The 22,370-nt window shown below is 37.9% G+C and overlaps 1 protein-coding gene across 16 annotated transcripts in view; it reads right to left on the reverse strand.

Moving 5' to 3' along the window:
• Positions 1-1,089: 1,089 nt before the first annotated feature.
• LOC100353215 (zinc finger protein 717) overlaps positions 1,090-22,370 on the reverse strand; it is a 54,173-nt gene continuing 32,892 nt past the window's right edge. For 7 of the 16 annotated variants that reach the window (XM_008274894.4, XM_070048730.1, XM_070048749.1 and 4 more), the window contains exons 2-4: positions 6,451-6,577; positions 6,122-6,214; positions 1,090-4,638 (exon numbers count right to left, since the gene is read on the reverse strand). In XM_008274894.4, the coding sequence (XP_008273116.2) occupies positions 2,711-4,638; positions 6,122-6,214; positions 6,451-6,577 (2,148 nt within the window). In that variant the 3' untranslated portion in view covers positions 1,090-2,710. Of the gene's footprint in view, positions 4,639-6,043; positions 6,215-6,450; positions 6,578-22,370 lie in introns of all 16 variants that reach the window. The other 9 variants (XM_051833687.2, XM_051833688.2, XM_070048737.1 and 6 more) reach the window with 2 other exon arrangements.

Genomic DNA, 22,370 nt, shown 5'->3' on the forward strand with positions numbered 1-22,370 from the left:
GAAGGCAGTGGAGGATGGCCCAAGTCCTTGGGCCCTCCACCCTCATGGGAGACCAGAAGCACCTGGTTCCTGGCTTCGGATCGGCACGCCAGCCGCAGAGGCTAATAGAGGGTGAACCAATGGTAAAAGGAAGACCTTTCTCTCTGTCCAATCTTTCAAAAAAATAAATAAATAAAAAACTGAATGATGGGGCTGGCGCTGTGTCGTAGCAGGTAAAGTTGTCATCTCGAGTGCTGGCATTCTATATAGGTGCCAATACAAGACCCGACTGCTCCACTTCTGATCTTTGGCCTGTGAAAGCAGTATAAGACGGCCAAGTCCTTGGGCCCTTGCACCTGTGTGGGAGACTCAGAAGAGGCTCCTGGCTCCTGGCTTTGGATAGGTGCAGCTCTAGCAATTAAGGCCATCTGGATATTGAACAAACACATTGATGATCTCTTTCTCTCTCTGCCTCTGCCTATCTGCAACTGTGCCTTTCAAATAAATAAATCTTTTATAAAAAAAAAAAGTTTTTTAAAAAAAGTTATTTGTCTTGCCTATCTGAAGTTGTCCTGAACATTGGACTGTTTCAGAAGAAACTGTTAAGTTCAGTGTTGGTACTGGTGGGCATTTTACTAATCTATTACAGAGCATGCTCTCTAATGCCATTACACTCTCTGCCGCTGCTTCTCTCTGTAACTCTGGCTTTCAAGTAAACAAATAACTCTTTTTTAAAAAATCTGAATGATGATAAGAGTGCTGCCTATACTATCTGGACATTCCAATACTGGACAGAATGGACTTGAAAACAAAAGATATTACTGGAGATAAATAAGACATATTTTGTCTAACAAAAGCATCAACAAATATGGTCAAAATACAATTATAGAAACACATATTTCTAAGGAAACATGTTAAACAGTTAATGAAAAAAGAACAAAGATAAACAGAGTGGACTGGACAATAGCAGTACCTGAACATGACAATATGCCACTTGGAATAAAGAACAGAACAAGTAAAACACACTGAAAAAGCATAGAACAAACACACTCACTTACCTCAATTCATTCAGAAAGAGAATGCACAATTTTTGCAAGTATACATGCAATATTTTTCCTTTTGTTTTTAAAGATTTATTTATTTATTCCAAGTTCTTGTCTCTGGGCAATAAGGAAGTGAGGAAAGAAAATTAGAAAAGGAGGAACAGGAATAAAAGACTTAAAAGGGATTATATACTCAGTAATACAGGAGATTCAGGAGATAAGGAGTATTGCAATTTTTAAGACTTGAGGTTGTCCCTGTAAAGAATGAGGGTGATATGTGCAACAATACCTACTTGAATATTCAAATAGACCTTGGGTAGTGTAGTCTAATCCAGATGTGCACACAGACAAGCTGAAATTTCTCATGAGTTCACAGGTCACCACAAGCTCACTCCCTTTTGCTGGACATGATACTCACCATGCTAGGCTGGAGTACAGTATTATGGCTGCAACATGTGTCAGTTGACATACCTGTGGACACATCACTGGTTTGCAGTACAATAATGTGGGGAAAGAATCCTGGGTAGACAACAAAAGTGCTATTCATCAATAACTTTGTAATTAATGAAGATGGTATTCCAAATAAATATTGCAATAACTTGCTCAACTGTTGCAATTTTAATATTTCTTATCAAAATTTATACACGAGAGCACAGTTCAGATACTTGGTTCCAATCACAATGAGAAACAAAAACTGCAGGTTGCGTATGAAAAAGAATTTCTGAAGAATGGTTAACCACTCTATATCACAATTCATCATGTGAATTGCCTAATACTTGCTAAGGTGTGATTCCAGCAAAGAATTCTAAACACATTACATTTTCAGAGCTTCTCTCTGTAATCTTGTTAGGTTTTGTGGAAGTTTGCCTTACAGTAAAGGCTTTTCCAATTGTAATGCATTCATAAGACTTTTCCCTTGTGCAAGTTCTCAGTTAACAATTGAGAGATGACTCATGGTACAAAACTTTTCTATGTATGAATGTTTTCTCATTTCTGAGTCTCTTCATGTGAACTGACAACTGATTTGTGGCAGAGAAATTTTTTCACATTCATTAAATTGATTATTTTTCTTTATTAATTCTCTGGTGTTGTTGATGTTTAATTTCTGGCTAAGGGTTTTCTCATATTTGCTTCATTTGAAGGACATCAACTTTAGTGAATTCTATATTTATGCAAGCCTGAATTCCAGGGAAATAATTTCCACATGTATTACACTCCTAAGAAACCCCCATTGTGAATGCTCTGATTTATAATGATTGATTTCTGACAAATGGACAAATGACTTTTTGTGACAATAATAAACTTTATAACCTTTCCCCTTTATGGCAATCCCTGTTGTATGGGGTGTGATTTCCAGTAAAAGGCTTAGTCACAATGGTTACAATGACTTTGGAAAAAAGCCCTTCCACATTCATCATATTCATAAAGTCTCTCTCTTGTTTGAATTCCATGATGTGTTACGAGGTATTACTTCTGACAAAAGCCTTTCCCACATTTATAACATTCATAAATCTCCACCTTGTGAGTTCTCTGATGTTGTGTAGTGTGATTTTGGCAAAGAGCTTTCCAACAATCATTACAGTCATAAGGTTTCTCCCTCATGTGAATTCTCTGATTTTTATGAAGTGTTACTTCTGAATAAAAGCTTTTTGAAATGCATTACATTCATAGGATTTCTTCCCATTTAATTAGATGATATGCAATGAGGGTAAAAGACTTTCCAAGTCATTACATTCATATGGTTTCTTCCCTCTGTGAATTTTCAGATGCATTCTGAGTTGTGACTTACGGGCAAAAGCTTTTCCACAGACATTACATTCATAAGGTTTCAACCTTGTGTGAATCCTTTGATGTTTGATGAGGGTTGACTTGCACAGAAAAGCTTTTCCACACTCACTGCACTCATAAGGTTTCTCCCCTGTGTGAATTCTCTGATGTATGATGAGGGTTGACTTTTGGCCAAAGGCTTTGCCACAGTCATTACATTTATAAGGTTTCTCCCCAGTGTGAATTCTCTGGTGTGAGACAAGGTATGATTTATAGCAAAAGGCTTTTCCACAGTCATTGCATGCATAAGGTTTCTCCCCTGTGTGAATTATCTGATGCATTCTGAGTTTTGACTTATTGCAAAATGCTTTTCCACAGTCATTACATTCATAAGGTTTCTCTCCTGTGTGAATACTCTGATGCATTCTGAGTTGTGACTTACGGACAAAAGCTTTTCCACAGTCATTGCATTCATAAGGTTTCTCCCCCGTGTGAATTCTCTGATGTTTGATGAGGGCTGACTTTTGGCCAAAGGCTTTCCCACAGTGATTGCATTCATAAGGTTTCTCCCCTGTGTGAATTCTCTGATGTATGATGAGGGTTGACTTTTGGCCAAAGGCTTTGCCACAGTCATTACATTTATAAGGTTTCTCCCCAGTGTGAATTCTCTGATGTGTTATGAGTTGTGACTTATTGCCAAAGGCTTTTTCACAGTCATTACATATATGAGGTTTCTCCCCTGTGTGAATTCTCTGGTGTGATATGAGGTGTGACTTATTGCCAAAGGCTTTTCCACAGTCATTACATTCATAAGGTTTTTCCCCTGTGTGAATTTTCTGATGTCTTATTAGATATGACTTACGACCAAAGGCTTTTCCACAGTCATTGCATTCATAAGGTTTCTCTCCTGTGTGAATTCTCTGATGTTTGATGAGATCTGACTTATGGCCAAAGGCTTTTCCACAGTCATTACATTCATGAGGTTTCTCCCCTGTGTGAATTCTCTGATGTGCTATGAGGTATGATTTCTGGAAAAAGGCTTTTCCACACTCGCTACACTCATGAGGTTTCTTCCATGTGTGAATTTTCTGATGTGTAATTAGATCTGACTTCTTGTAAGTAGTTTCTCCACATTCATTACACACATTTGGGTTTTCCTGTATGTGAGTACTGTGATGAGTGGTGTGGCAGGATTTAGAACTGAATGATTTTCCACAAAGTTTACATGTGTAGGGTTTTTTCTCTATATGTAGTCTTTGATTTATTACAAGATGTGATTGGTAAATGACAGGTTCAACATACCTAATATATTCATAAAATTTCTCCCTTGTGTTGGTTTGTTGATGCATACTGAGGTTGGAATTTTCATGGTAAGCTTTTTGTATTTGAGTTGTCTCTCCAACAGTGACAGTTGATTTATTACAGATGTCTTCCATATGAACCCTCTCAGATTTACAGAACATCTTTTCTGTGAAGACTTTTCCTTGTACAATAGGTTCAAATGGTTGCTTCACATTATGAATCTTGTGATGCTGACTGAGTGGCTCACAGAACTGGAGACAGTCCCAGGGTACTTTAGTGGCATCAAATGTCTCTCCAGCCTGTAGTTGATCAGGCCCACTGGGGAGACAGCTGTTGTGACATACATTGCATTCCTCAGGTTTTAATCCTGAATAGTTTCCCTTTTTGATAAACAGTTTTGGAATATGGCTTGAACTTAAATTAAGTGTTTTTCTTAATTCAACTCTGTTGGGAGCTGATGTCTTGCTATTTTTCAAAACACCTTGATTCAGATTTTTGTCCTGACTTTCCTGGTTGGTTGTATTCATGTCATCCCTTTTCATGGCAACTGAAATAAAAAGAAAAAAGTCACTGAGTCACATATACTGTTTCTCCTGGCATACTCATATAAAAGGAATGAAGTTACTTTTTATCCAAGTGGCATAATGACCATTTTATGGTTTTCCTCTTTCATACATTAATATATTAAATTGTACCAATAGATTTTCCAATTTCAATCATGAATGTGTTCACTACCTGCATTTTTTTCAAGTATGGCAGAATTGCTTTTATTGTAAGATGTGTTAACTCACTGTGTGGGATGCCTGCATCCCAAAACAGTGTAAGTTTGAGCCCTGGCTATTCTGTTTCCATATAGCTCTCTGCTTATGTAAACTTGGAGGCAGCAGATGAGGGTTAATGTGCTTTGGACCCTGTGACACACCAGAGAAGACTAGCTGGAATTGCAGGCTTTTGGCTTCAGACTAGTTAGATGTAAGTGTTGCAGGCATTTGGCAAGTGAGTTAATAGAGGATTTCTTTCTCTCTTTTTCTCCTCCCACGCTACTCTGCTGTTCATAAACATGAAGCAACTATGTAAGATTTAAAGAAGGGACAAATATTTAGTAGAAATATTCACCTATTGCATAGCAACTAGTTTTTCCCATCTTTTTTTTCCAGTATACTTTTATAAAAAATGTGTGTTTTGTGCTCCTCTGATATTTTAACCATAAATATGGGAGTTTTGCTGGATCATTTACTTGCAGATGGAGAAAAGTGAAATGTGTTTATATTATTGTAAGCAGGACCACATTTAAGGAACAGGATTTGAATCTGTGGTTGCCTCTTGTTCAGTCTTCCTAGGAAAAGCATTTGTGGGATTTTTCAAATGAAAAACTGCTTTTATCTCCATTCTATGAAAGCTCCCTCACATTCTAAGGAAATCTGACATCTTTAGCTTCTCAGAACTACAACAGATACAGAAAAGTCCTAATATACAACCATGGGTGTAACTCCCAACAAGGTTGTGGTCACATTCTTTGAAATGTGTTTTCTAGCTCATTCTGAAACCGCTAGCCCTGGTTATACCCTCTCAATTATTTGTATAAATATTGTTAATTGATAATTTGAGTTTCAGAAGACTTTTGACCAACTGTCTCCTATTTTCACAGAAAACTTAATTTCCTTTGCCTTTTGTATCTTTTTGTTTGTCAATTATACTGAAAAATAAGAGAATTCATACTCCAAATTCCAGTCCTAAAAAAATCTGAGCCACAACAAAAACCCATGAGGTTACTTGACCTTAGGACTCAGAATCTCATGACTTTCTGCTTAAGTCTATTATTACTTATGTTTATGTTCTTACACAAGTTCATGTGTAGTTTCATGATTTTTTCTTCCAAACATTTATTTTATTTATTTGAAAATGAGTTACCAAGAGAGGTAGAGACAGAGAGAGAGAGAAAAATCTTCTACCTTCTAATTCACTCCACAAGTGGCTACAACAACCTGGGCTTTCTGCTTGGTTTCCCTGCCCATTATGTGCACACTGACCTGGAAGGCTCTCATTTAGGTATTCTTCCACCATCCATGGCTCTGCTCCTTGCTCTAACTTGATGATCAAGTCAGGTTTGGTAATGCAGGACCCTATTAATGAAAAAAATTTTAGACTTTGTGAAATCATTATCTTGGGTTATTTAAAGGACTATAGCTTGATCCAGAAGCTATGTAACAAATGTTCCAATTTGAATCCTTTCCTCGATGGTACTTTATTCATGGATTCAAATTCTATACCAGTCCATCACTAAACTTTGTAAAGTGTTCACTGATTTGTCAAAGAGCAAGAAAATGTTACCACTGGGCATCTGCTGGGTGTCACTCACCCAAGGAGAACAGGCTGCTGTAGGTCTCCAGCATCACATCTCTGTACAGGATTTTCTGAGCATTGTTCATTTTCTGCCATTCCTCCCAGGTAAAGTACACAGCTAGATCTTCAAATGCTATCATCACCTGCAATATTATATTTCTGGTCAACATATCAACTCTGTCACAAAATCAACACTAATAGTTGTGTATTTTGTGTATGGATATGAAGGAAGAAGGCAGGACGTGGTTTCATTTTAGATTTGTTGAGTGTTTAAAAAGTTACACAGAAGAATTGAACAGAGTCAAACCTATGGTCTATCAGCTATGAAAAATGCCCAAGCTGGAGGAAAACAGGAGCTTCAGGCCCTTCACAAAGGGCCACATCTGTTAAGGGAAACTGCACAGAAGGCTCAAAGGGGAATAAGATTGACTCTGGAATGAGCAATCTTAAGGAGAAGAATGCAGAAGCATTCAGGGAAAAAGGCAAGAAACTATCAGTGAAATTATGATGGGAATGAACAGAGAATTTCCAGAAAAGCACCATTCACAGTCACTTCCAATATGGCACAGAAAAAAAAAATATTTTAAAAGACATGGCAGGCATTTAGCTTAGTGTTTACTAGACACCTCAGAGTACCTTGCTTGGATTTACAGTGCCAGTTTCAGCTTTGAGCTCCTAGCTAATGCAGACCAGGGAAAGCAGTGGTGATGCCACAATTTTGGAGACCTAGTCTCCATTCTTCACTCCTGGCTTCAGTCTTGCCCTACCTCTGTTTGGTATAGTTATTTAGAGAGTGAATAAGTGTGTGGAAGTTATCTCTTGGTCCATCAATTTCTTTCTATATCAAGCTCATAAATATCTTTAAATAAGAGACAAAATTCAGGTAAGACAAAATATAAAAAAACAGCTTTTGGCTTTTTCTAGTATTACTCTGATACAAATCTGAAGAACTGAAATAACATTATACAAAATTAAAATGAAAACAATGGAATTATTTGCCCAAAAACAAAACTTGGGAAAATCTGCAGTACAATCTGCATTTGTGACTCACTGAGAAAAATGCTTAGAGGTTTAAGAACCTAGACTAGGGGGCCAGTGCTGTGGTGTAGCGGATTAACACCGTAGCCTGAAGTGCCAGCATCCCATATGAGTGCCAGTTCAAGATCTGCTGCTCCACTTCGGATCCAGCTCTCCGCTATGGCCTAGGAAAGAAGTAGAAGATGGCCCAAGTCCTTAGGCCCCTGCGCCCACATGGGAGTCATGGAAGAAGCTCCTGGCTCCTGGCTTCAGATCAGCACAGTTCTGGCAGTGGAGGCCAATTGGGGAGTGAACCATCAAATGGAAGACCTCTCTCTCTCTCTCCCTCCCTCCCTCTCTCTCTCTGACTCTCCTCTCTCTGTGTAACTCTGACTTTCAAATAAATCTTTAAAAAAAAGAACCTAGAGTAAGCACAAGCATTGTGGTGCAGCAGGTTAAGCCTCAACCTGCAATGCTGATATCCCATATTAACAGACGATTTGAGTCCTGGCTACTCCACTTCCAATAGAGTTACCTGATAATGTGCACGGGTGTATTTAAAAGATTTGTTAAGGGACTTAAAGGGAGATTTAGACCCCAATACAATAGTACTGGGGGACTTCAATACTCCACTCTCAGAAATAGACAGATCAACAGGACAGAAGGTCAACAAGGAGACAGTAGATTTAAATGACACTATAGCCCAAAGGGATCTAACAGATATCTACACAACTTTTCATCCTACACGTAAAGCATTTACATTCTTCTCAGCAGTACATGGAACCTTCTCTAGGATTGACCACATACTAGGCCATAAAGCAAGTCTCAGCAAATTCAAAAGAATTAGAATCATACCATGCAGCTTCTCAGACCATAAAGGAATTAAGTTCGAAATTAGCAACCCAGGAATCCCTAGAGCATATGCAAACTCATGGAGATTGAACAACATGCTCCTGAATGAACAATGGGTCATAGAAGAAATTAAAAGAGAAATCAAAAATTTTCTGGACGTAAATAAGAATGACAGCACAACATATCAAAACTTATGGGATACAGCAAAAGCAGTGTTAAGAGGAAAGTTTATATCAATAGGTGCCTACATCAAGAAATTGGAAAGGCACCAAATAGATGAGCTTTCAATTCACCTCAAGGATCTAGAAAACCTACAGCAAACCAGACCCAAATCTAGTAGAAGAGAAATAATTAAAATCAGAGAAGAAATCAACAGGATTGAATCCAAAAAACACATTACAAAAAATCAACCCAACGAGGAGCTGGTTTTTTGAAAAAATAAACAAAATCGACACCCTATTGGCCCAACTAATTAAAAAACAGAAGAGAAAAGACCCAAATCAATAAAATCAGAGATGAAAAAGGAAATGTAACAACAGACACCACAGAAATAAAAAGAATCATCAGAAATTACTACAAGGACTTGTATGCCAGCAAACAGGAAACTTTATCAAAAAAGAATTGATTCCTGGACACACGCAACCTACCTAGATTGAACCAGGAAGATATAGAAAACCTACACAGACCCATAACTGAGACAGAAATTTAAACAGTAATAAAGACCCTCCCAACAAAGAAAAGCCCAGGACCAGATGGATTCACTGCTGAATTCTACCAGACAATTAAAGAAGAACTAACTCCAATTCTTCTCAAACTATTCAGAACAATTGAAAAAGAGGGAAACCTCCCAAATTCTTTCTATGAAGCCAGCTTCACCTTAATTCCTAAGCCAGAGAAAGATGCAGCATTGAAAGAGAATTACAGACCAATATCCCTGATGAACATAGATGCAAAAACCCTCAATAAAATTCTGGCCAATAGAAGGGAACAACACATCAGAAAGATCATCCACCCAGACCAAGTGGGATTTATCCCTGGTATGCAGGGATGGTTCAATGTTCAAAAACAATCCATGTGATACACCACACTAACAGACTGCAGAAGAAAAACCATATGATTATCTCAATAGACACCGAGAAAGCATTTGATAAAATACAACACCCGTTCATGATGAAAACTCTAAGCAAACTGGGTTTGGAAAGAACATTCCTCAATACAATCAAAGCAATTTATGAAAAACCCACGGCCAACATCCTATTGAATGGGGAAAAGTTGGAAGCATTTCCACTGAGGTCTGGCACCAGACAGGGAGGCCCACTCTCGCCACTGCTATTCAATATAGTTCTGGAAGTTCTAGCCAGAGCTATTAGGCAAGAAAAAGAAATGAAAGGGATACAAGTTGGGAAGGAAGAACTCAAACTATCCCTCTTTGCAGATGATATGATTCTTTATTTAGGGGAACCAAAGAACTCTACTAAGAGACTATTGGAACTCATAGAAGAGTCCGGCAAAGCGGCAGGATATAAAATCAATGTACAAAAATCAACAGCCTTTCTATACACAGGCAATGCCACAACTGAGGAAGAACTTCTAACATCAATCCCATTCACAATAGCTACAAAAACAATCAAATGCCTTGGAATAAACTGAACCAAGCACGTTAAAGATCTCTACGATGAGAATTACAAAATCTTAAAGAAAGAAATAGAAGAGGATACCAAAAAATGGAAAAATCTTCCATGCTCATGGATTGGAAGAATCAATATCATCAAAATGTCCATTCTCCCAGAAGTAATTTATACATTCAATGCAATACCAATCAAGATACCGAAGACCTTCTTCTCAGATCTGAAAAAATGATCCTGAAATTCATATGGAGACACAAGAGACCTCAAACAGCTAAAGAATCTTGTACAACAAAAACAAAGCTGGAGGCATCACAATACCAGATTTCAGGACACACTACAGGGCAGTTGTTATCAAAACAGCATGGTACTGGTACAGAAACAGATGGATAGACCAATGGAACAGAATTGAAACACCAGAAATCAACCCAAACATCTACAGCCAACTTACATTTGATCAAGGATCCAAAAGCAATCCCTGGAGTAAGGACTTACTTCCCAGTAAGTTCTGGGAAAATTGGATTTCCACATGCAGAATCATGAAGCAAGACCCTTACCTTTCACCTTACACAAAAATTCACTCAACATGGATTAAAGACTTAAATCTTCGACCTGACACCATCAAATTATTAGAGAGCATTGGAAAAACCCTGTAAGATATATAGGTACTGGCAAAGACTTCCTGGAAAAGACCCAAGAAGCACAGGCAGTCAAAGCCAAAATTAACATTTGGGATTGCATCAAATTGAGAAGTTTCTGTACTTCAAAAGATACAGACAGGAAAGTGAAGAGGCAACCCACAGAATGGGAAAAAATATTTGCAAACTACGCCACAGATAAAGGCTTGATAACCAGAATCTACAAAGAAATCAAGAAACTCCACAACATCAAAACAAACAACCCACTTAAGAGACGGGCCAAGGACCTCAATAGACATTTTTCAAAAAAGGAAATCCAAATGGCCAACAGACACATGACAAAATGTTCAAGATCACTAGCAATCAGGGAAATGCAAATCAAAACCACAATGAGGTTTCACCTCACCCCGGTTAGAATGGCTCACATTCAGAAAGCTACCAACAACAGATGCTGGCGAGGATGTGGGGAAAAAGGGACACTAACCCACTGTTGGTGGGAATGCAAACTGGTCAAGCCACTATGGAAGTCAGTCTGGAGATTCCTCAGAAACCTGAAGATAACCCTACCGTTCGACCCAGCCATCCCACTCCTTGGAATTTACCCAAAGGAAATTAAATTGGAAAACAAAAAAACTGTCTGCACTTTAATGTTTATTGTGGCTCAATTCACAATAGCTAAGACCTGGAACCAACCCAAATGCCCATCAACAGTAGACTGGATAAAGAAATTATGGGACATGTACTCTATAGAATACTATACAGCAGTCAAAAACAATGAAACCCCGTCATTTGCAACAAGATGGAGAAATCTGGAAAATATTATGCTGAGTGAATTAAGCCACTCCCACAGGGATAAATATCATATGTTATCCCTGATCGGGGACAATTAACTGAGCATAAAAGAGGAAACCTGTTGAAGTGAAATGGACACTATGAGAAACAGTGACTTGATCAGCTCTTGTCCTGACTGTTGATGTACAATGTAATACATTATCCATTTTAGTATTTTTTTTTGTTCTAGTACTATTGGTTGAACTCTGTAATTAACACACAATTATTCTTAGGTGTTTAAATTTTAACTGAAAAGTGATCCCTGTTAAATATAACAGTGGGAATAAGAGAGGGAGGAGATGTACAATTTGGGACATGCTCAATTGGACTTGCCCCAAATGGTGGAGTTAGAAATGTGCCAGGGGATTCCAATACAATTCCATCAAGGTGGCATGTACCAATGCCACCTCACTAGTCCAAGTGATCAATTTCAGTTCACAATTGATCACACTGATAGGTCTAAGAGTCAAATGGATCACACAAACAAGACTAGTGTCTGCTAATACTAACTGATAGAATCAAAAATGGAGAGAAATATCCAACATGGGAATCAGGATACACAGCAGACTCATAGAATGGCAGATGTTCTAAATAGCACTCTGGCCTCAGAATCAGCTCTTAAGGAATTCGGATCTGGCTGAAGAGCCCATGAGAGTATTTTAGGCATGGAAAGCCAAGACACTCTGGGGAATAAAAAAAAAAAAAAAAAAAAAAAAAAAAAAAAAAAAAAAAAAAAAAAAAGACCTAAATGAAAGATCTCTGTGAGTGAGATCCCAGTGGAAAGAATGGGGCCATCAAAGAAGGAGGTACCTTTCTCTGAAGGGAGGAGCGAACTTCCACTTTGACTATGGCCCTGTCGGAATAAGACCGAAGTTGGCGAACTCAAAAGGCTTCCATAGCCTTGGCAACTCATCACTAGAGCCTAGGGACATTACTGACGCCATAAACAAGAGTGTCAAATTGTTAAGTCAACAACAGGAGTCACTGTGTATTTACTCTTCATGTGGGATCTGTCCTTTATGTGTTGTCGAATGTGAAGTAATGCTGTATCTATACTGAAACAGTATTTTACACTTTGTGTTTCTGTGTAGGTGCAAACTGATGAAATCTTTACTTAATATATACTGAATCGATCTTCAGTATATAAAGAGAATATAAAATAAATCTTGATGTGAATGGAATGGGAGAGGGAGTGGGAGATGGGAGGGGTGCGAGTGGGAGGGAAGTTATGGGGGGAAAGCCATTGTAATCCATAAACTGTACTTTGGAAATTTATATTTACTAAATAAAAATTAATAAAAAAGAAAAAGCAAAAAAAAATTGTACCTAGGAACTACATTGAATCTATTCTCTTTGTTGTAACATCACATTAACATGAGAATTATAGTAATTATCATGCATTTTCTATTATCTTCAGAATTTAATGTACTAATAAATCCCTTTAAAAAACATAAAATAAATTTTAAAAATGAAGCCTAAAAAAAAGATTCAATACAATACTCAACAAAATACCAAGGATATTCTTCTCAGATATAGATAAAAAGGCTTTGAAATTCATATGGAAACAGAGGAGACTCTGAATAGCCAAATCAATCTTATACAACAAAAACAAGGCTAGAGGCCAGTGCCGTGGCTCACTAGGCTAATCCTCCGCCTTGCAGCGCTGCCACACCGGGTTCTAGTCCCGGTCGGGGCACCGGATTCTGTCCCGGTTGCTCCTCTTCCAGGCCAGCTCTCTGCTGTGGCCAGGGAGTACAGTGGAGGATGGCCCAAGTGCTTGGGCCCTGCACCCCATGGGAGACCAGGATAAGCACCTGGCTCCTGCCATAGGATCAGCATGGTGCACTGGCCACGGCGGCCATTGGAGGGTGAACCAACAGCAAATGAAGACCTTTCTCTCTGTCTCTCTCTCTCACTGTCCACTCTGCCTATCAAAACAAACAAACAAACAAGGCTAGAGCCATCACAATACCAGATTTCAAGACATACTATAACCCAAACAGTTGTAAACCAACAGTCTGGTAATGATACAGAAACAGATGCACAGACCAACAGAACAGAATAGAAATGCTAGAAATCAATTAAAGCATCTACAATCAACTTTTATTTAACAAAGGAGCTAAAATCAATCCCTGGAGCAAGGGCAATGTATTCAACAAATACTGCTGAGAAAACTGGATTTCCACAGGAAGAAGTATGAGCAAGATCCCTACCTTACACCTTAGACAAAAATGCACTCAAAATGGATTAATCTTAAATGTACAACCCAACACCATCAAATTATTAAAGAAAACTGGGGAAACCCTGCAAGAAAATGGCACAGGAAAAGAGTTCTTAGAAAAGACCCCAGAAACACAGGCAATAACAGGAAAAATTAACAAATGGGATTGCATCAAATTGAGAAGCTTCTGTATTTCAAAAGAAAATTCTCCATAGAGTGAAGAGGCAACCAACAGAATGGGAGAAGTTACAAATGAAAAAGGATTAATAACAAGAATATACAAAGAATTCAAAAAACTCCACAAAAACCCAGTTAAGAGATGGGACAGACTTAAATAGACATTTTTCAAAAAGTGAAATTCAAATGGCCAAAACACGCATGCAAAATGCTCGGGATTGCTAGTGGTCAGAGAAATGCAGATAAAAACCACAAAGAGTTTCATCTCCAGTTTGCGTGGCTTTCATACAGAAGTCAACAAACAACAAACGCTGGTGCAGATGTGGGTATAAATGTACCCTAATCCACTATTGGTGGGAATGTAAACTGGTAAAGCAACTATGGATGATAGTATGGAGATACCTCAGAAATCTGATACGGACCTGCCATATGACCCAGCCATCCCTCTCTCAAGACTTTAACCAAGGGAAATGAAATCAGCAAATAAAAAAGTTATCTGGACCACCATGTTTATTGCAGCTCAATTCACAAAAGCTAAGACATGGAATTAACCTAAATGCTTGTCAGGTTAAGACTGGATAATTTATGGGATAGGTATACCATGGAATACTACACAGTGGGAAAGAAAAAAAATTAAATCCAGTCATTTACAACAAAATGGATGAATTGGGAAAACATTATACTTAGTGAAATAAGCCAGTCCCAAAGGGACAAATACCATATATTCTCTCTGATATATGATAACTAATAGAGCACCTAAAAGGAAATCTGTGGAAGGGAAAATGACACTTTGAGAAGCAACGACTTGAACAGCTATTGTCATGATTGTTGAGGAACAGTTTTGTTTTTTATACTATTTGTTGAACTCTTTACTTAACATAGAGTTAAACATATGTGTATAAAATTGATTGAAACTAGATCTCAGTAAAAAAATGAGGAATAAGAGAGGGAGGAGAAAGAGAAATTAGAGCATGAGTGGGCATGGTAAGAAGAAACCACATTCCTAAAGTTATAATTATGAAGTATATAAAGTTTATAACTGTAAAGCTGTGAAGGCCTACAAACATTCCTATGGACTTACTTCTAAGGGTACAATTTAAAAACTTGCCATGGGAACACAAATCACCTTAGATTGAATGGGAAAAATGCATCTTAAATGTTAAAGTGACCATATGGATAGGATCAAGGGTTTGATAATAATTATAGATAGAATTAAAAAGGAGTGAATGTGCCAACATGGGAAGTAATCCACATAGCAGATTCATAGAATGACAATCTCTTTAAGCAGCACTCTATCCTCAGAATCAGCACTTAAGGCATTCTGATCTGGCTGAGAAGCCCATGTGAGCATTTCAGGAATTGAAAGCCAAGAAAGTGAAGCAAAAAGTTTCTTACATGAAAGATCTCAGTGGGTGAGACCCCAGTGGCAAGAAGTGGTCATCAAAGAAGGAGGCACTTTTCTCTTAAAGGAGGAGAGAACTTCCACTTTGCTTTAGGCCTTTTCTAAATATTGACAGAGTTTGTGGATTCAAAAGGCTTCCATAGCCTAGGCAGCTCACATCAAGAGCTTTGGGTGGTCACTGACATCATACATAAGAGTGTTAATTGTTAAACTAACAGCAAGAATCACTGTGCACTAACTTCCCATGTAGAACCTCTGTCCTCAAAGAGTTGTATTATAACTATATCTAAGTGCTCCCGGGAGATGTTCCACTCTAGGATGCTTCTTTAATTACATTTCTAAAAAAAAAAAAAAAAAAAAAGGATGTAGGACTGACACTATGGCATAGCAGGTAAAGGCATCACCTGCATTGCCAGCATCCCATATGGGTGCCGGTTCAAGTCCCAGCTGTTCCACTTCTGATCCAAATCTCTGCTATGGCCTAGGAAAGCAGTAGAAGATGGCACAAGTCCTTGGGCACTTGCACCCATGTGGGAAGTCCTGAAGAAAGCTCCTGGCTCCTAGCTTTGGATCAGCACAGCTCCAGCCATTGTGGCCATCTGGGGTGTAAACCAGCAGATGGCTCTGCCTCTCCTTCTCTCTGTGTGTACCTTTCAAGTAAAATAAATCTTAAAAAAAAAAAAAAAGGAAGTGAAATTAACTTCAAGATGCAATGACTTTGAACTACCCTTGTCTTGACTGTTGAGGAACTGTTTTTGTGGTTTTTTTTTTGCATGTAAATTACTGAACACTTTACTTATTATAGAGCCATTGTTCTGTATATAAAATTAATCAAAAATGGGTTTGACTGGAGAATGTGACTGGGAATGGGAGAGGTAGGAGGAGAAAGGGTGGGAGAGTGGGCGGGAAGGTGGGTATGGTGGGAAGAATCATTATATTCCTAAAAATGTACCTATGAAATGCATCAATTTTGCATTCCTTAGATAAAGTTTCTTATGGGGGAAATTTTTTTAAAAAATGATAGAGAAGTAAAGAACAATTTTCCCAATGAACACAGATGAAAAACTCCTCAACAAAATTTAGCCAATCAAACCCCACAACACATCAGAAAGGTCATTCACCCAGACCAAGTGGGATTTATTCCTGGGATGCAGGGATGGTTCAACATTCACCAATCAATCAATATGATACATCATGTTAACAAACTGAAGAACTCAAACCATACAATCATCTCAATAGATGCAGAGAAAGCATTTCATAAAATACAACACCCTTTCATGAAGAAAACTCTAAGCAAATTGGGTATAGAAGGAACATTCCTGAAAACAATCAAGGCAAATTATGACAAATCCACAGCCAGCATGTTATTCAATGGGAAAAATTTGGAAGCATTCTTACTGAGATCCAGAACCAGACAAGGATGCCCACTCTCACCACTGTTATTCAATATAGTCCTGGAAGTTTTAGCCAGAGACATTAGGCAAGAAAAAGAAATCAAAGGGATACAATTTGGGAAGGAGGAAGTCAAACTATCCCTATTTGCAGATGATATAATGGATCCAAAAGACTCCATTAAGAAACAATTGAAACTCTTGGAAAAGTTTGGAAAAGTAGCAAAATGTAAAATCAACAAACAAAAATCAACAGTTTTCATATACACAGACAATACCACAGCTGAGAAAGAGCTCCTAAGACTAATCCCATTCAAAATGGCTACCAAAAAAATCAAATACCTTGGAATAAATAAAGATCTCTGCAATGAGAATTAAAAAAAAAAAAAAAAAACTAAGAAAGGAATAGAAGGTACAAAAAATTAGGAAACTCTTCCATGTTCATGGATTAAAAGAGTCAATATCATCTAATGTTCTCCCAAAAGCAATTTAAATTTAATGCAATACCAATGAAAATTCCAAATACATCCTTCTCAGATTTAGAAAAAAATGATTTTGGAGACCCCCAAATAGCTAAACCAATATTATTCAACAAAAATAAGGCTAGAGGCATCATAATGCCAAATTTCAAGACATACTACAGGGCAGTTATAATCAAAACAGCCTGATACTGGTACAAAAACAGATGCATAGCCAGCAGAACAGAACAGAAATGCCAGAAATCAATCCAAGCATCTACAACTAGCTTATATTTGACAAAGGAGCTAAAACCAATCCATGAAGCAAGGAGAGTCTCTTCAGCAAATGAAGCTGGGAAAACTGGATCTCTACATGCAGAAGCATGAAGCAAGATCTCTACCTTATACCTTTCACCAAAGCTACTCAAAATGGACTAAGCACCTAAATCTATGACCTGACACCATTGAATTATTAGAGAACATTGGGGAAACCCTACAAGATAATGACATAGACAAAGACTTCTTAGAAAAGATCCCAGGGGCACAAGCAATCAAAGCCAAAATAGACAAATGGGACTTCATCAAGTTGAGAAGCTTCTGCACTGCAAAAGAAATGCTCAGGAAAGTTAAGAGGCAACTGACAGAATGGGAGAAATTATTCACAAACTATTCAACTGATAAAGGATTAATAACCAGAATATATAAAGAGATCAAGAAACTCAACAACAAAACAAACAACCCAGTTAAGAGATGGGCAAAGGACTTAAATAGCCATTTTTCAAAAGAGTAAATCAAAATGGCCAGTGGACACATGTAAAAATATTCAGGATTGCTGGCCATCAGAGAAATGCAAATCAAAACCACAATGAGGTTTCCCCTCATCCCAGTTAAAATGGCTTTCATACAGAAATCAACAAACAATAAACGCTGGCAAGAATGTGGGGGAAAAGGTACCTTAATCCACTGTTGGTAAGAATGTAAACCAGCACATTCACCATGTAAGACAGTATGGGGGTACCTCAGAAATCCGAATATAGACCCACCATATGATCCATCCATCCCTCTCCTGGGAATTTACCCAAGGGAAATGAAATCAGCACATGAAACAGCTATCCATGTTTATCGTGGTTCAATTCACAATAGCAAAGACATGGAATCAACCCAAATGCCTAGAAACTGAAAAATGAACAAAGAAATTATGGGATATGTACATCATAGAGTACAATACCACAGTAAAACAAAAATGAAATCTGGTCATTTGCAATAAATTGGATGAAACTAAAACATCATACTTATATGACATATAAATACATCAGTCTCAAAGGGACAAATATCATACATTCTCCCTGACTTGTGATAACTAGTATGGCACCTAAAAGGCAATCTGCAGAAGTGTAACTTTGTTACTAGTGAGGAACAGTTTGGGGTTTTTTTTTCATTCTTTTATTTTATCTTATTTTACTTTTCTTTTTTTTTTAGTAAATATAAATTTCCAAAGTACAGTTTATGGATTACAATGGCTTTCCCCCCCATAACTTCCCTCCCACACGCACCCCGCCCATCTCCCACTCCCTCTCCCATTCCATTCACATCAAGATTATCAATTCTCTTTATATACAGAAGATCGATTCAGTATATATTAAGTAAAGATATCCTTAGTTTGCACCCACACAGAAACACAAAGTGTAAAATACTGTTTCAGTCTAGATATAGCATTACTTCACATTGGACAACACATTAAGGACAGATCCCACATGAGAAGTAAGTACACAATGACTCCTGTTGTTGACTTAACAATTTGACACTCTTGTTTATGGTGTCAGTAATGTCCCTAGGCTCTAGTGATGAGTTGCCAAGGCTATGGAAGCCTTTTGAGTTCGCCAACTTCGGTCTTATTCCGACAGGGCCATAGTCAAAGTGGAAGTTCGCTCCTCCCTTCAGAGAAAGGTACCTCCTTCTTTGATGGCCCCATTCTTTCCACTGGGATCTCACTCACAGAGATCTTTCATTTAGGTCTTTTTTTTTTTTTTTTTTTTTTTTATTCCCCAGAGTGTCTTGGCTTTCCATGCCTAAAATACTCTCATGGGCTCTTCAGCCAGATCCGAATTCCTTAAGGGCTGATTCTGAGGCCAGAGTGCTATTTAGAACATCTGCCATTCTATGAGTCTGCTGTGTATCCCACTTCCCATGTTGGATCGTTCTCTCCATTTTTGATTCTATCAGTTAGTATTAGCAGACACTAGTCTTGTTTGTGTGATCCATTTGACTTAGACCTATCAGTGTGATCAACTGTGAACTGAAATTGATCACTTGGACTAGTGAGGTGGCATTGGTACATGCCACCTTGATGGAATTGTATTGGAATCCTCTGGCACGTTTCTAACTCCACCATTTGGGGCAAGTCCAATTGAGCATGTCCCAAATTGTACATCTCCTCCCTCTCTTGAATTCTTAACATAGAGTTAACCATATGTGTATAAACTTAATAGAAAATAGATTTTAGTTTAAATGTGTGAGAATAATATAGGGATGAAGAAGGGTGGTAGGACTGTGGGTAGGAGGGCAGGCACAAGCTTACATTCAATATCATACTAAAGTTGCAATTGTGAAATGTATGAATTTTGTAACTGTAAAGCAGTATAGTTCTACATACATTACTATGGAATTCTAAGGGTACAGCTTAAAAACTTGTCATGGAACCCCAAATCCTCTTAAGCTGGGTGTTAAAAATAGCATTTTAAGTGTTATAGTGATCATATGGATAGGATTAAGTGTTAAAGTGATCATATAGATAGGATCAAATGTTAAAGCAATCATATAAATAGGACTAAATGTTTTGTAATAATAATAGATAGAATTAAAAAGGAGTGAATGTTCCAAAATGGGAAGCATACAGCCAACTCATAGAATGACAATCACCTGAAGTAGCACTCTGACATTAGAATCAGATCTTAAGGCACTCTGGTCTGGCTGAAAAGCCCAGGGGAGCATTCAGTCATGGAAAGCCAAGACATTGTGGCAAAAAAATGTTCTACATGAAAAACCTCTGTGGGTGAGAACCCAGTGGAAAGCAGCAGCCACCAAAGAAGGATGTACTCTCCTCTGAAGAGAGGAGAGAGCTTCCATTTTGCCTATGATCTTGTCAGAGTACTGAAGGAGTTTGTGGATCCAAAAGGCTTCCATAGCCTAGGCAGCTCCTGTCAAGAGCCTTGGGTCATTACTGACATCATACATAAGAGTTCATTGTTAAAATAAACAAGGTAACTATGTGCTAATTTCCCATGCAGGACCTCTGTCCTGAAAGAGTTATACCATGAGACTTAATAGTAAAACTTGTTCTCGAAGAATAACTTCATTTTAGTGCATTAAGTGGAGGATATTCTTACATCTCATAAGTTATAGTTATGTCTAGGTGCTCACAATAGATGTATTATTCTTGGGTTCTTCTTTAAATTTAATAAGTTTTTTTTTTTTTTTTACAGCAAAATTACCTTTGAGATGTAATGACTTTGAACAGCCCATCCCTGGACTGTTGAGGAACAGTTTTCATGTTTTTCTGCTTTTTTTTTTTTCCTTTTTCTTTCTCAAACAAACTTTTTAACTCTTTACCTAAAATAGAGCTAATCTTCTGTGTATAAAGTTAAATGAAAATAAATCTTAGTAAAAAACAAGAATGGGGGGCCAGCACTGTGGTGTAGCAGGTAAAGCCGCTGCCTACAGTGCCGGCATCCCATATGGGTGCCCGTTCGAGTCCCAACTGCTCCACTTCCAATCCAGTTCTCTGCTCTTGCCTGGGAAAGCAGTGGAAGGCCCAAGTCCTTGGGCCCCTGGACCCACGTGGGAAACCTGGAAGAAACTCCTGGCTTCAGATCGGCTCAGCTCCAGCCATTGTGGCCAATTGGGGAGTGAACCAGCAGATGGAAGACCTCTCTCTCTCTCTCCTCTCTGCCTCTCCTCTAACTCTGACTTTAAAATAAATAAGTCTTTTAAAAAAAAATGGAAACAGGAAAGGGAAGAGGAGTGGTAGGACCATGGGCGGGAGGATAGTTATTGTGGAAAGAATTACTATGTTCCTAAAATTGTATTCACAAAATGCATGCAAATAAATTTTAAAAATAAATGAAAATAAAATATTTATAGGATAGCAAAAAAATAATAATAATAAGGCAAGCATCATCATGTAGCAAGGAAAGCTGCCACCTGCAATGTAAGCAATCCATATAGTCACTGGTTCATGTTCCAGCTATTCTGGTAATGGCCTGAGGAAAGCACTAAAAGATGACCCAAGTACTTAGCCAAATGCTACCAATGTGGGAGATCCAGATGAAGCTCCTGGACCCTGGACTCAGTCTCTCTCATTCGTGCTCATTGTAACCATCTGGGGAGTAAACGAGCAGATGGAAGATCTCTCTGTGACTCTTCCTCTCTCTATATAACAATTTTCAATTAGATCTTAGCAAACCTGCTGATACTAAAAAAAAGTCTTGGGAATCAGACAAATAAATTCTCTGGTGATCAGAAGGTTATGCTTCACATTTCTGTTTATATAAGGTCATTATATTCTTTTGGTTTATATTTTAAGAAACTTATTAGCACATGAAGCCTCATTTAGTGTAATTTTATTATTTCAGAAAATGGGAAATAGGCTCACAGTAATTTTCTGTAGCTTTATGTATATTGTGTATTGTTCAAGATTTTCAAGACGAAATTACTGACAGTAAGTGGAAAAATTTTTATGATTTGCTTTTGGAAGTCACTCATTCCATAAACAGAATAAGGATGAAAAGGAAAGAAATGCTCATGGCAGTCTTCTGAACCAGTCTTCTATTTGAACTGGTGATAGTTTCTGAAGTTGATCTGAAAAATAAACATGCTTTTTAATTAAGTATGGCAAAATAGAAAACACTAGCCAAAAGTTAGGGTACCAGGCATCTACAAATCATGTGACACTACTCAAATCACCTATCTCCTGAAATACAATTTATTTTATCTTTTTAACATACAGAGACCCTGGAAAACCCTTCTTGAGCGACCAGAAGAACTATTAGTATACTAGGAGCAGCAGCATAACCCAGATATTAAGTATATGACAGACTAGGTTTCACAGACCTCAAATGATGGAAATCATGACAGTGCAATGAACTAATGGGCATGTGGTCAGAAGCAGTGTAGATAGTGACTCTCAGAAGTTATCCTTCCATCCCAGGCTACACCCTCAAGACAACTAAAATAAGTAACATTTGCTAGGCCTTTCCTTTCTTTCTAATGGATTCACAACTTTCTTTTGAAGGCTGGTCCAGAACTTCCAATATCACCCAGTCTTT

This window comes from Oryctolagus cuniculus, chromosome 1, assembly GCF_964237555.1.
Source record: "Oryctolagus cuniculus chromosome 1, mOryCun1.1, whole genome shotgun sequence".
NCBI classification, from domain to species: Eukaryota; Metazoa; Chordata; class Mammalia; order Lagomorpha; family Leporidae; genus Oryctolagus; species Oryctolagus cuniculus.